The sequence below is a fragment of the Rattus rattus genome, chromosome 6 (assembly GCF_011064425.1).
Source record: "Rattus rattus isolate New Zealand chromosome 6, Rrattus_CSIRO_v1, whole genome shotgun sequence".
Classification (NCBI taxonomy): Eukaryota; Metazoa; Chordata; class Mammalia; order Rodentia; family Muridae; genus Rattus; species Rattus rattus.
This window is the reverse complement of record NC_046159.1, coordinates 9,782,754-9,796,997: the sequence shown is the minus strand read 5'-3', so window position 1 is coordinate 9,796,997 and position 14,244 is coordinate 9,782,754. Positions and strand designations below refer to the sequence as shown.

The window sequence follows — 14,244 nt, the reverse complement described above, 5'->3', positions numbered from 1 at the left end:
CTTCTTCTTTATTGTCGTCTTTTCTCTTCTTTGAAGCGTCTGTTGTTGTTTTGGTTTAACCTCTTGAGAACTGGTTTACTCCAGCTCGAGTTTGGGAGGGTTTGTATACTGCTGTTTACCTCCCTCTGTCTGAAGACTCTCCAGTGCGTTTGCGTGTATTCTAAACAAGAGACAGGCTGGCCCTGACTCTACCTAGAACAGGCCACTGAGTGCTCACATGCCACCACTGAGGTCTGGCGGTGTGCCCGCTAGGTATCAGTCCTTCAACCAGAGAAGGGCACCACAGCAAAGACTTGAGCCAAGATCGATGGTTCTGGGCAATGGCTGCTGCTTTCCTGAACCCCGATGCGAAAGCACAAGGATCCAGTGGATAAACAGCAAGGAAAAGTCATTTTACTGAAAAGATTTAGATGTAAAAACCAACTCAGGAAATTGCATCAGGAACTTAAATAAAAGGCAGACAAGGCACCAAATCTTGCTCCCCTCACGTGATGTAAAATTATTGTTTTCCGGGAAGAAGAGCAGTATTAAATAAAGCAGGCCACAGCTTACAAAATCAATTTTCTTGTGAGGGTGGATCACTAAAACACTTGCACAAGGCCATTCGCTCCCTTGTTTACTGTATAGACTTGATTTATATGAAGTCTTGAGTAGCATCATAAGTAGGAAGTATGAAATTCACAATAGTGAGACAATTAAAACTCCTATTAATTAGGTGCCTAATTAAACTACAGATTGCTAATTAAACGATGGACTGTGGTGTGGCTTTTCCATTTATTGAGCAATAATATGCATTATGCACTTAATCAAAGAGAAACAAAATAAACCAAATAAGCCGTGGTGACTGTTGCTAGGAAAAACACACAGTTTGTAAGGAGAGGCCACCGCACGATGTGTTCTGTAACACTCTAGTTACAGTAGAGTGGTAAATGCTAGAGGGACCCAAAGAAGGGAAAGACAACTTACGCCTCAGAAAGTAAAAAAACAAAAATGTTTACAGTGAAACTGAATCTTGACTACAAGTTTTGCAAAGATTTCTTCAAGAACAGTAGCTTGTGCGTGGGTGTGAGGTTTTAGATGACAGTGACTAATTTAACACCATAGGATTGCATGGCATACAATATTGCAAACGTTGACCTGAGAAAGATTGTGTGGGGCCTTCCTTGTGATCTAGGTAGGAAATACAGTGTTATTACTGCAGTCCTGGGATTTTGTTGATGGACTTGTATTAGAAAGAATAATTGTAGCAATAACCTGAAGAATACATTTTTAAAAAGAGATGGCCACAAGGATATTAGCTGGTCGTAAGGTTCAGGAATGGTCCACTTGCAAAATTGTTTTTGGGTTGGTCCTGGTACCAGTACAGATCCACAGAGTAGACTGAAGAACTATTTCAGAAGAAAGCCACAAAGAGAGAAGAGATAATAAAGAATTCGAGCTTAGACTGAATGTTTGACAAACCCACCGTCATGCACTAACATGTGGGCCTTTGAAAGAATATCAGATCTGAGTAGCATAAGTTGAAAGGTTTTGTTTACAACATAAAACCTTAACATGCGCTCTCTAGGAACTGCCCAGGATGTAGTTACACACAGAGATCTGACGTTTTGTAGAGAAAAAACCTCAAAGAATAATAGCAGACTTAAGATCTTTTGACATTAATGGAAGCCACAGGAAAAGAAAAGAAACCAACAAACAGATGTTTAGAAAATGGGGACATAACGACTTTGTAAATGCAGCACAAAGTAAGAAAAACCAAGAAACAGGGGAAGAGTATCCGAGGGATCTGAGAGAAGCCAGGAAAGGTTCTGTAGCACCCAAATAGAGAAATGCCTTAGAGACATATTAAACACCATTAGGCCTTAAGTAGAGCAATGTAATGAAAATGACAGCCACTGAGCAGAGTATGAAAAGTTCTTGCTTTTCAAACACTTTTGATTTTCCTTTTTAGTTGACCTATTAAAGCACTATATGCCAATGGGGTGCCCTGTGACTCTTTGCTGGGGTTATATAATATAGAAATATTAAATTAAGCAAATCAGCATGTTCAACTTACCATTTTGTGGTGAGAATGTTTAAAACCTATTCCTTTTGCATGATGACAGTGTAGTTAATTCTCAACTCTCCATGTGAGTCCATAGATGATTCATTAGACAGTATCTCTGTACAGTCTTCTTGTCTCCTTGGCTTGGGGATTCATTTTCCCTGCTTCTGGTTCAAGGCTGCTCTGGTACCCAAGTCCACCGAGATAGTTAAATAGCTTACAAGTTGTGTTTGTCACTTTCCAGTTGCTACGCTAAGACACCATGACAACAAGCAACTTAGGGGAGAAAATGTTTATTCTAGCTTATGGTTCTAGGAAGAGAGAGTCCATCACAGCTAGGGAAACGTGATGGGGTGGGCGGAGCACAAAGCTGCCTGATCCCATTTTCATCCACACATATAAAACAGAGCAAGTAGTGTGAAGACATGAACTGTCAAAGCCTCCCCCCGTCCCAAGAACTGTGCTTCCCCCAGCAAGGTTCCACCTCATAAAGGTTCCACAACCTCCTCAAACAGGTCCAACCACTGAGGACCAAGTCCATGGGGGACCTTTCTCATTCAAAGGGCCACATCATTGTTATGTCGGCGTTGATCCATTTAGACTATAATAAATAAGTAACAGTTCCAAGCTAGTCATTTGATTTTACGTGTGGACACGATGATTTCTAGTCCAAAGAGCAAAAGGCCTTCCTGGAAAAGTGGTAATCCTGCCACTCTTGGTTTCTGAGTTTTGGGTTCTGGTTTCCGTGTTAACAGATGTCCTTGGGAAAACACCTTGAGCTCTGAGACCCAGCATCTTCCAGTATATCCTGAGGAGATTGAGCTTGCTTTCCAAGCCTTCATGGCCTCTGATATTCTGTAAGCACACAAAGCCCCCCTCAAAGGAACATGCATTATTCAGTATGTAGAGGGACTCAATCACTGTAAGAATCCTCATTCATCATTTTCCTGGAATAATAAAACAAACCTGTCAGATTCCATTGCTTTTCCTATCAGAAACACAACACAGATATTCATATTGGCATTTTTCTCCCGAGCTGATGCAGAGTGTGTCATCAGACTTAAAACCTCCTGGAGAAATGCACTCTCCTTCTGACGATTCCTAATTCCAGCCTGACACTGGAGCTTTTAGCTGTGAATAGCCCTGTGGCATTCTCCATGAATTTCTCTCGCTGTGCATGCTGAAAGCTTGACATTTCTTTTATGCTGAAATTTGATCTCAGATTTCTTTGCTTTCCGGTTTACTCTCCGAGCTGCTTTTTCTCTTAAAGGTTGCTGTTTGTTGTGTCGCGTTTTGCTTTCAAACAGTGCTTTAACAAGTTTTAGCAAAAAAATATTTTCCTGTGTCCTATCATGAATTAGAAAAGAATGGGGGAAACGGGGACGAGGATTGGGGTAAAATAATAAAAAGGTATAAATGGCAAAAATAAGTCAAATGGAAAAAGTTAAAAAAATATATTTTCCATCAAAGAATCACTTCATGAGCTGGCCAGTCTTGTTGAAGTTGGTCTGAGTGCTTTGTAATAGTCTCACAGGCTGCTGAGGAGGAGGGACCGAAAGATTTGGAAACAGAGAAAAATGGTGTATGATTGCATCAACCCCTGGACTGCTGTCTCAGAAGCAGACCAGAGGTTCTGATTCCTTTCCTTGTGAAAACACAGCAGTCACACAAGCTGCTGTCCTGCGTGTCAGAGGTTGCCCAAGTGAGGACGGAAGTTCCCAAAATGTAAGCAGACTTGCTGCCAGGACAAGGCTGTTGTCATAGTCATTTGAAAATCGTTTTTACCACACTCGTGAAGGGAGAGGTGAACTTACCCCAGGTTATATGACTTCAGTACTGCAAATGTATTGAATATATCTATCCAAAATATATGTAAATATAGAGAAAAGGGCCCAGCTAGCTTCTATTAAGCCAGACACCGAATTCCATGCACAAAGATGTATAGCAATGACCACTCTCCTGACTAAGTATTTTCTACTTTTCAGCACGACTATTTTGGGCAGAACTACAGTGTCTAGCTTAACGTGGAATAAGAATATGAGTGTCATTTAAATCGGATAATAAATGTTTTAAATATCCTATTTTTGCTTCTACTATAGCTATAATAAATATAGAGTATTTTTTTAAAAAGCACTTCTTGAAGACTTCGATAATTTCTAAGAATGCAAAATATCCTGAGGCCCAAAATTGGCGAAGTGCAGTTATGTTCGCACCTCTGCCGCGAGCCGCCATTGCCCAAGCAACACTGGTCCTGAGCATTGGACCTGTTCCCGCCCATTATGAGAGCATTGCCACTGCACCCGAGCCCTGTGTCCTTAGAATTCCTCTGAGAAGTGTTCATCCTGACATGGCTCAACTGTATCGAATCCTTCACTTCCCCAGTTTACCACGTGAATCTGTTCTTCCCATTAGCTTCAGTGTCTCAGTTCTGGAGGACTGTCTCCGTTTGCCCCCGTGTTCTCCCTGGGCAGTGTTCCATATTTGATTTTTAATCCGTTCCTCAGCAGTCGCTGTACAGCGTTGCACTGATATTGATAAGAGTGCTAATCCTTTAGCAAATCCCAGAGAAACCCCTTTCGCTTCGTTCAGAGGTCGATTAAACACCGAATCACAAACCCGGGCTTCAGACATATTTATTGCAGTGCTTTGAGTGACAATGTCCTCTGTGGGCCTGGGTGTTCAAGCACTTGAGTCCTATGTAGTGGTGATATTTGGGAAGGGGTGGAGGTTTTAGGAGGTATGACCTGGCTAGAGGAAGTGTGCCACTGTGGGCGGGCAGGCTTTGACGGTTTATAACCTCACTTCAGATTCTCACCCGCCCCCACACCCTGTGGGGTTCAGATTTGATCTCAGTTTCCTGTGCCATCCTCCGGTCACCATGCCTCCCCCACCGTTGCAGACTTTCTCTCTGAACACTGAAATAAGCTCTTCCCTCTACAAGGCTCTCTTGTTCCTGGCGCTTTATCACTGCATGAAGAAGCAACTCCCTTTTCCTGTCAGTGAAAACTTTCCTCAGCTTTCATGACCTCCTTCCCGATGAGCAGTAACATGCCAGGGATCTAGACCTTTATATTTTAAACCGGGTTTTCAGTTATGAGATTGTGAGGATTTATCTTCTGTAATTAATTATGAGGATGCTTCCTATAAGTTAGCGATATATGTCACCCTGATGTCCCAATAGTGCTTTCATGAAGAACCAAACTATAGTCGTGAGTGTCCATTCCTGCACTAATTAGCAGGCTTGGGGTGTTGTAATTACCTAAGGGTACCACCTAGCTCCCAGCAAGGATCATGCGTGTGTGTCAAGAAGTCAAATCATTTAGGAAATTCAGTACAACCTGGCTTGTGGAAATGTTCAGATTGGTTGCAGGTTCTGTTACATGTGACATTTCGGTCTGTAAATATCAAACCAAAGTCAGCTCCCACACAGGGAGCCTTCTCCTCATTAACGAATGAGCTACGAGCAGGAAATTCCAGCAGTTAAATCCCTAGAGAGTGTTTAAATAATTTCAGACATGGCGGGGAAGAAATGCCAGGATTTGCAGAACATGTTTGTCTGTCGATTTGCACCTGACTTTGGGGGCCATGAGAAAACAAACGTCATTCTCCAGAGACCTGCTATGTCAGAAGAATATTCTGAGTTAACCAGAAAACGGGATGCTCACTTTTCCCCACACAATGGTGTCCCTTCTTTAATAGAGCAGAACGTTTGGTGTTCCTTCCAGTTCTAGTAACGAACTCATAGTTATTTGCCTATCGTCCCTGATTTCCTGGATGGCCCTTCTTTTAAAAGGCATTATTCATAGTAGGCTTGAAAAACCGTAACTAGGGTAGAAAAGTCAACTCATGTGTGAAGCGTCCCTTAAAGCATTTGAATTAACACTTTGGTTTCTTCTATCTTTATATTAAGAATAATGGATTAATACATACTAATTTTTGCAGAGAGAGAGACATGGGTTAAAAGCAGTGAAAAAGAAAATGTTTATGACAGAAAATATAGTAGGCGCATATATGGAAAGGAGAGTGGAACCTGTTACTTTGTGTACCAAAGACTGACGTTTTGCTACTATTTAGCACTTTTGGATCATCAAAAAAATCCACTGTTCTGCTTGGTCCCTGTATATAGACAGATGCCCATAACATGTTTACTATTAGACATACATAGCATCTCCAATGGTTTTCATAAACATGTCTTCCTATACATGGTTTATTACACCCTTAGGATCGATTCCCTAAGGTTAAATGGCTATACCCAAGATAAGCATGACTTAAAAGAACTCTGTCTGCTTTCATTTTAAAACATGTCCTCTACCACCAGCCCTGCGTGAAAGAACCCTTGTTTAGGAACATGAATGACATCCCGAGCTTCTGCTAAGGCGGCCGGTTCTTCCTAAAATAGTCAAGTGCAAGTGATGTTTGGATACACTTGAATGTCAAGTGATCCTCGGTCATATCCCAAGGTATCATGTGATTTTTCCAATTTCTCTCCCAATTTCTCTCTGGACATGGAGCAAAGGTAGTGAATAAATATCCCTCCCCATCAACATGCAAACAGGGCTCCCTGAATCTGCACAAGTAATTCTCCTTTTCCACTTCACTATACCCATATGAATAGATTTTTGTTCCTTCTGCCTGGGGACCTTGGACAAAGTTCTTTTTCATTGCCTTCCGATTTATTTATTTTTCTTACCCTTTTGACGGAGAGCAATAAAAAAGTAGGAAATTTGTGTAGGTGGTATTTGCGGAATTAAACCTGTTGCGACCAATTTAAATGATCTCAGATCACAGCAAGAAATAATCTCTCTATATATATATATATATTTCCAGCACTGTTTTTATCATTATCAATGCTTTTAGATTATTCACCTACACTCCAGAGAGCAAGATGCTAAATCCTAGAAATAAGAGCAGATGCAGTAAACATTACCCTCAGTTAATTCCGTCCCTCACTGAAGAATGGGGACACGTTTTTAATTATAATAAATCTTAGCACTTATAAGTTAATCGCAAGTGACCAGAAGTAAATTAGAGGACAAAGAAATTATTGTTAAAATAGTGACATTCAAACGAGTTCAATGTGCATTTATATATGTATGTATGTATGCATGCATGCACATTTTTTGTGTGTGCATATACAAATTTTTTATATGCAGGTGCAATACCCTATGTATGCATGTGTAGAGAACAGAGGTCTGTATCAGGTATCTTCCTCAATATATTTCTCTCTCTCTTTCTCTCTCTCTCTGTCTCCTTCTCTGTCTCTTTCTCTCTCTCTTTCTTTCTCTCTCATATATATATATGTGTGTGTGTGTGTGTGTGTGTGTTGTGTTTGTGTGTGTGATTCCTCAGTATGTGTGTTTGTGTGTGTGTGTTTTGTTTGTGTGTGTGTAGTGTGTGTGTGTATGTGTGTGTGTCAAGTGATTCCTCAGTGTGTGTGTGTGTGTGTGTGTTTGTGTGTCAAGTGATTCCTCAGTATGTGTGTGTGTGTGTGTGTGTGTGTCCTCAGTGTGTGTGTGTGTGTGTGTGAGAGAGAGAGAGAGAAAGAGAGAGAGAGACAGAGAGAGAGAGAGACAGAGAGAGAGAGAGAGAGAGAGAGAGAGAGAGAGATTCTCTCACTGACCCTGGAGCCCACCAATTCAGCTAGACTATCTGACCAATGAGCTCCAATACTCTTTGTATCCACCACCATCCCAGACACGCTAGGGGTACAGATGCCTGTCCTGAACCCAACTTCTATGAGCATACATCATCTGAACCCATGCTATGAAGGAAAATGAGAGATTTCAAAAGAGCAATCAACATGTTCTAAGCAGAGATTACAGTGTCCCCAGGGGTGAAAATGCATGTGTCACACCAAGGATAGGCTCAATCAATGGCTGAGGGGGAAAATGTGGACTCTTTAGCCCTTAATATCTACTTAGTAAGTGAGCATAGAAGGGATGCATCGGGAGTAGAAAACCGGTTACCGTCTTATGAGAAATTAACTTACACTGTGATATATAAATGTTTCAGCCCACGTGAGGATCTCCTGGACCCCAGAGTGGAAAAAGACATTGATAGCAAGCATAGACAGAAGAGCCAGCCACCTTGGAGGCTGACTTGTAGAAAGTGACAAGGTTGCCCTACAGGGAAGTCTTCCACTTTGATCTAGGGAATCATAAATAGAGAAGTCAGTCCTCATCCAGGGACATCATTTTGCATTCTGTGGGGAATGTGGAGGTTAGTTCTGTGGAAAGCCAGCTCAGCCAGAAATAGCTTCCAAGGTGAGATGATGTTTGAGCGTGGCCTTCAGGCATGAAAGTGGAGGAAGTGTGAGAAAATAAAAGAGCAAAAAGCATCAAAATATCACCGTTGGACTTTGAAGGCTGTGTGACTGTAGAGAGATGGCCAGAGGAGAGTCTGCCAGTAGACATATGTAAGAAGAAAGGTAGACAATGTTCAAGCACATAGGCAGACAGTCACCACAGCTCTGGAGGTTCTGGGGACATATCTGTGATCAAAACAGACAGACCAGCTCATTGCTCAGGAAACTCAAGATCCAGTGTATGGAAACAAGTGCACGGTCCTCATGTAAGAAGCACACAGAGTATCCACCAGAGCATTTTCTGTGTGATGTCACTTTTATACCTTTGTTGCCACTCAGATCCACGGCATGAAGCAGGCAGACAGGAAAGTGTGAGCATCCAGACTCAGGGACCAGCGTTCAGCCCTATTCCCTGTAGACTGTCTTCAAAGTCACCTTGATATTGACGGGCTTTAGACAAACGGTTTAGTAACTGAGAACAAATCAATTCGCGTCCATTGAATTTACTTAGGAAAAATCTAGCATCTTAAGAGGCTGAAATGAGCTGACCTAGTGCTGGGTTTCCATTACACCTTCTCTAGGACTATACATGGTGTGCTGAGAGCCTCCGGCCCCAGCAATGTTGTGTTAGGTGTGTCTGCAATATGGTTCTCACCACACACCTCATGGGTAGGCTCTTAACAGAGAAAATGGGACTAGGAGGGGATTGATCGATCATAAATATTTGTTTCAACTAAGTAGGCTTAGGAGTGAAATCCGAGTTGTCATTGAAACCCAGTGTAAATTTGAAAGAAATGCAAAGCTCTTTAGCTTCCGACTCCAAATTGCTCCCAAGGACAGTTGAGGGACACAGGGCAAGGCCATTTTTTTTTTTTTTTTTTGCTTGACTCCAGCTGCATACTGCTCATTTCACCCTTCAGTAATCTAATATCCTTTAAAAATGAAGAAGTTTTCTGACTTCTATGCCACAGGAAGCCAATCTTCGGTGCTCTCGTCTGACTGGAAAAACTTCAGTCCCTTCCCTACAAAAGGAATGCAGTGTTTCCTCATTTATTGCTCCTTATTCTGTTTTTAAGTGGAATAAGGTGTTCCTTCCAGCTTTCCTTTTCGCCCGTTAATAGTTTTGAAAGCTCGTCCCTTTTAAACTGAGTAGTCTTACCTAAGTCTTGCCGAGTTTGTTCATGTCGATGCTGTAGGTCAGAAGCATTTCAAAGCAGTGTAGTGCCTTGATGACTTCAGACCCTTCCAGGAACTTTGAGATAATTGGATTTAATTGTTCCACGGTGCAAGGTGGGGGCGATGCAAACAGTTCATTGGAGAATGAAATTGTTTGGGGGAAGTGAGGGTTCGGAAGCTAAGCACCTTCACAAATTCAGTTCAAACCCTCATGTTCGTTAGCTGCCTAGGGGGTCTTAACTCTTAGTACCGGCTTCAAATGCTTTACCGTCTGGGGAAAACTTCTTCAAATGCGTCACCGTCTGGTAAAATTTATCCTTATTAAGTTACGCTTGTTTATTCGTCGTAAGCTACTTTCAATGTCTGGCTTTCGTTAACATCCATCTGACCAAAATACGTTGAAAATATTAGATTCCACTTTTTAATCATAAATGATCGGGTCTCCAGGAGGTGATGATTTCTTGAGCAAAGAGTTGGCTAAATAAAAAAGCAAGAACTCTCAGATCCTTCCAGAAAAGGTTTCAGCTCTTATAACCTCCATTCCACAAGTATAGTCAGCCTCTCTGACAGAGCGCGTGAGCGGATAGAATAGGAAAATAAGTGAGTGCTACTGATCACTTTAAGAAATTTGGGGATGATTATAGGACCTAAGCATTAGAATTTACACTCTCTCTCTCTCTCTCTCTCTCTCTCTCTCTCTCTCTCTCTCTCTCTCACACACACACACACACCCACAAACACACACATATATATATATAATGTATTTCATACATTATATAAATATTATTTATATATATTTCATTACTTCCAGTCAATTTCAACTCTATAGTCACAGGAACTGTTTTCAGGTTTCCAGACCAAGACATTCGGGAAGTTGCCGTTCAACAGTTAGACAACCTCTTGACCGATGAGCTGCTGGACTGCCTCCCACAGCTAGTTCAGGTAAGAGTCAAGGGTCACCAAGGGATTCTTGGGTTCTGAGTCATCATTCTTTAAAGGTTCCCAGTGTAAGCCATGAAAACGCTAAACTCTTATACTGCAGTTTGGCCAAAGAAGAGCTCCCTCCATGTGTTCAAGTGATTAATACAGACATTTTCTATCCAAAGTTGATCAACTAACAAAAAAAGAATAATAAAATAGAAACCTAAAAAGGAAAATATTCACGAACCAATTTCACTTAGTGATTAGTATGGAGAAGCCACGGGAACGTTTGTGAGGGGGAAATCCTCCTCGGGCCTGCGTGTATAAAGCAATGAAACATGAAGTGAAGAGTCACTCTGTGGGTAACAGTTATCTACTGACTGGCACGCCATTCATGAGCGTTTCTGTCATTCATATGGAGAGTTTTGCTGGTGGTTACTACTCTTGAGAAAGTAATTTCTAACACCCAATTCTGCCGCCAATTAGCACAAGTTAGCGGCATCAACTACCACAGCACAGAGAAATTTTAAGAAAACAATGGGAAGCTGCCCAGAGCTGTGAGTCACCCTGACATTCGGAAGGTGAAGAAAGGGTTAGGACTGATGTCACACAGCTCACCCAGGAGCAGGTAAAGGAGCAGATGCTTCTGTAGAAGGGAAGCTTTGCTCCCATACGTTTGTGCACAGGGCATTGAAGAAGACTGGTAGGTCTTTCTGTCTTCTCATTTTGTTTTGTTTGCTGTGTGTGTGTGTGTGTGTGTGTGTGTGTGTGTGTGTATATACCAGAAGACAACCCAAGATGTTATCGAGATGTTATCTCTCACATGTCAGCCACCATTTTGTCTGAGACAGGGCATTCCCTAACTTTGAGCTCCTCAAGTGAACTCAGCTGGATAGACAGTGAGTGCCAGGAACCTGCCTATCTCCACCTCCCTCACATTGGGATTTCAAGGTCGGCCACCATATGTGACTTTTCTACATGAGTTCTGCAGAGTCAAATTCATGTACTAAAGCCTATAAGACAAACACTTTACCAGCGGATCTATCTCTCCGATTGAGTCTCAGGAGTCCAGGAGGACTATGAATCTCACTAGGTTGTAAAAAATGACCTTGAACACCTCACGATCCTCCTGCCTCCAGCTCCCTAGTATGTCAGATTTACAGTTGTGAGTCACCACACCCAGGATGTTCTTTAAACTCAGATATTTCCTCTCCTGACAGATTGGAATCTGCGTTAACTGACAGTTGGCTCGGCTTTTGAGCAGCGATATGAGAGGTCAAGATTGATGGGGAAACTTCTATTAATAAACTCCAATATTACTTTGTACTTTGTACACCACAGCGTGAACCGTTCTGACATCCTCCTGAGGGAGAGATCTGGCTGAGGAATAGCTGTGCTGTTTGCTGCTTTAAGCAATCTTTATAGTAATGACTTCCCTTCATTTGTCAGGATAATACGGTAGGAAAGGAATATCCCCAAATGAAAACAGATGACTCCAACGCGTGCATTCACTAGTCATTTCACGGCTCGTGGGCATGGCAACCCGCTATATCTAACTGAACTCGGAGTTTTTACAAAGTTCTATACAAAATGGACTCACTTCGAAGGGCCAATCGGAGTCAGTACTCATGCCACTAAAAAATGTCATATTCCAATAAAGCCAGATTGATTTTAAAAACACACTCAAAATCTAATATAGCAAATACACAAACAAAAATTGGAAGAAGCTGCAGCTATGTTGTAATAGAAAGTAAAATTTATAGTGTGTTCTAAGATGGGAAGAAAGGTATACGCGGACTAAACAATAAAAACCGAGAAGAAAATCACATTTATTTTGAAAATTAACTTTAAGAAACACATGGCCCGCACTGGCTCTGAAACATTCTGGGACCTAACAGTCGCCCTCTGTTGACTGGTTTTGGGGAATTACATCTTCACTTTACAGATGAGCGTGTTGATACAGCATAAACCATATTCAAGTGCAGAGAAGAGAGTCTGTGTCCAAAATGGACATCAGATCTGGTTCAGAGTTAGAAGTCAGTTGGACAGAGACTTCAGGGTGTGTCATAAACATGCGGAGAGACTCCAAGAACAAAGTTTGTGCTTGTGTGCCAAAAAGATTGCCTGTGTACCGTATGACACATATGAGAAGGAAATTCTACCATTAGATAGAATAAGGCACTGGTTTTGTAGGCAAGGAAGCCAAGTGAGTTCAAATTACTGAGTTTGTAAAGAAGCATGGGAACGAATGAATCAAGGCAGACACAGAAGTAAGTTCTGGTCCTGCCTCAGTGTCCGTATTATACACCCATCTTTGAAGCATGAACAAAACACACGACCTAGCCAGCCCAGCATGAGCACGCTAGAGGAAGGAGCCCTTGGCTACAGTTTACCAAGACTCTCAAGCTCTTTCGACACACACTGCACCAGTTCTGGACTCCTGTAAGTTTGCTGAAATCGTCTCTCTCTGACACCTCAGGAATCTATAAACATTTCCATGCTTGGAGTGTGCAGCAAACTGAGGAGTTCCGTCGGGTATGAGCGTGGGAGTGAACAGCCTTACTTTCGCTTTTTAACTGGACTGTGGCATAAAACTCGTCTTAAACCCAACCTCCGCCTCTCTCTCTCTCCCCTCCCCCTCCCCTTCCCCCTTCTCTGTGTGCGCATGCGCGTGTGCCTGAAAGAGGGGAGAGGGAGGAAGGGAGGGAGGGAGGGAGAGAGAATGCATACAGGTATGTATTTGTGACAAACAGACTTAAAAAGAAGACATGAACATCTTTAGGAAGAGACCTTGGCATTCATCTTCATATAATCAGATTCCCGTGAGGCTGATGAGACCCATGTGCAGACCAGGGACCGCCAAGCCTCTAGAGAGGCCAGGTCGATCTCAATGAGGTCCCAGAGGACATCAGCGACTGCCATTGCAGTCTGTGTCTCTGCCCACATTAAGTATGAGCTTTGGGAGCTGCTTACAAGAGAGAGGAAGGAGAGGTTTAGGAATGGGTATGGTGGGACCATCAGTCTTGAATTTTTAAGCAAAGCCCCGGTGTCTGAAGATTAATAGTGACTCATCAGGTGGTGATTTTTGTTTTCGGTTGCAAGTGGGAGTTAATTCGATCTCCAAGTGAGTAAAACTGTCTAGGGCTTAATAATACCACTTCATCGGTCACAAACATTGATGATGATATTTGTGTGTGTGTGTGCAAGGATTCTCCCCTGGGGCATAGTTGAACTTTACAGACCACCTGCCTTCATTTATTTTCCTAACTCCAAAAGCATAACTAAGACGGAGAAAGCAAGACCATGCAAAGACAAATCCTGTAATGTTTGCTGTTATCGTGTAGCAATTAAAACTATCAGGCATATTATTAATATTCCACTGAAAAGCTCATGCTATTTTCCATGAAGCCTCTCTAGTCCCTCTGTAGTCTGTCTTTTGGTGATGCTGGTGCTGGTGTTAGTGTTGGTGGTGATTCTTTTTGTAACTGATAAAAACCAGTCTTCCTTGCCTCTCACCGCAGGCTGTCAAGTTTGAGTGGAGTCTCAAAAGTCCCTTGGTGGAACTCCTGCTTCATCGATCCTTGCAAAGCATCCGAGTGGCTCACCGCCTGTTCTGGTAAGACTGGCACAGGTCTGGGTCCCCTTAAGGTGCCTGCTTCCCTCAGCAGGGTATGGAGGAGATCCCTTGACCTAGGACTGCTACCATCATTGACTTAAAATTCTGCTAACTTTGGATCGTCTACAACTCTGTTTCAAACTTCGTAGATGCCTATCAAAACAAGTTACTCACATGTGCGTC

At 42.3% G+C, this 14,244-nt stretch overlaps 1 protein-coding gene across 3 annotated transcripts in view; it reads left to right on the top strand.

The window, feature by feature from the left end:
• The window catches only part of Pik3c2g (phosphatidylinositol-4-phosphate 3-kinase catalytic subunit type 2 gamma), a 295,422-nt gene that overhangs the window by 98,193 nt on the left and 182,985 nt on the right, over positions 1–14,244 (top strand). For all 3 annotated transcript variants that reach the window (XM_032907317.1, XM_032907319.1, XM_032907318.1), the window contains 2 exons: positions 10,373–10,466; positions 13,967–14,061. In XM_032907317.1, coding sequence (XP_032763208.1) covers positions 10,373–10,466; positions 13,967–14,061 — 189 coding nt within the window. The remainder of the gene's footprint in view (positions 1–10,372; positions 10,467–13,966; positions 14,062–14,244) is intronic.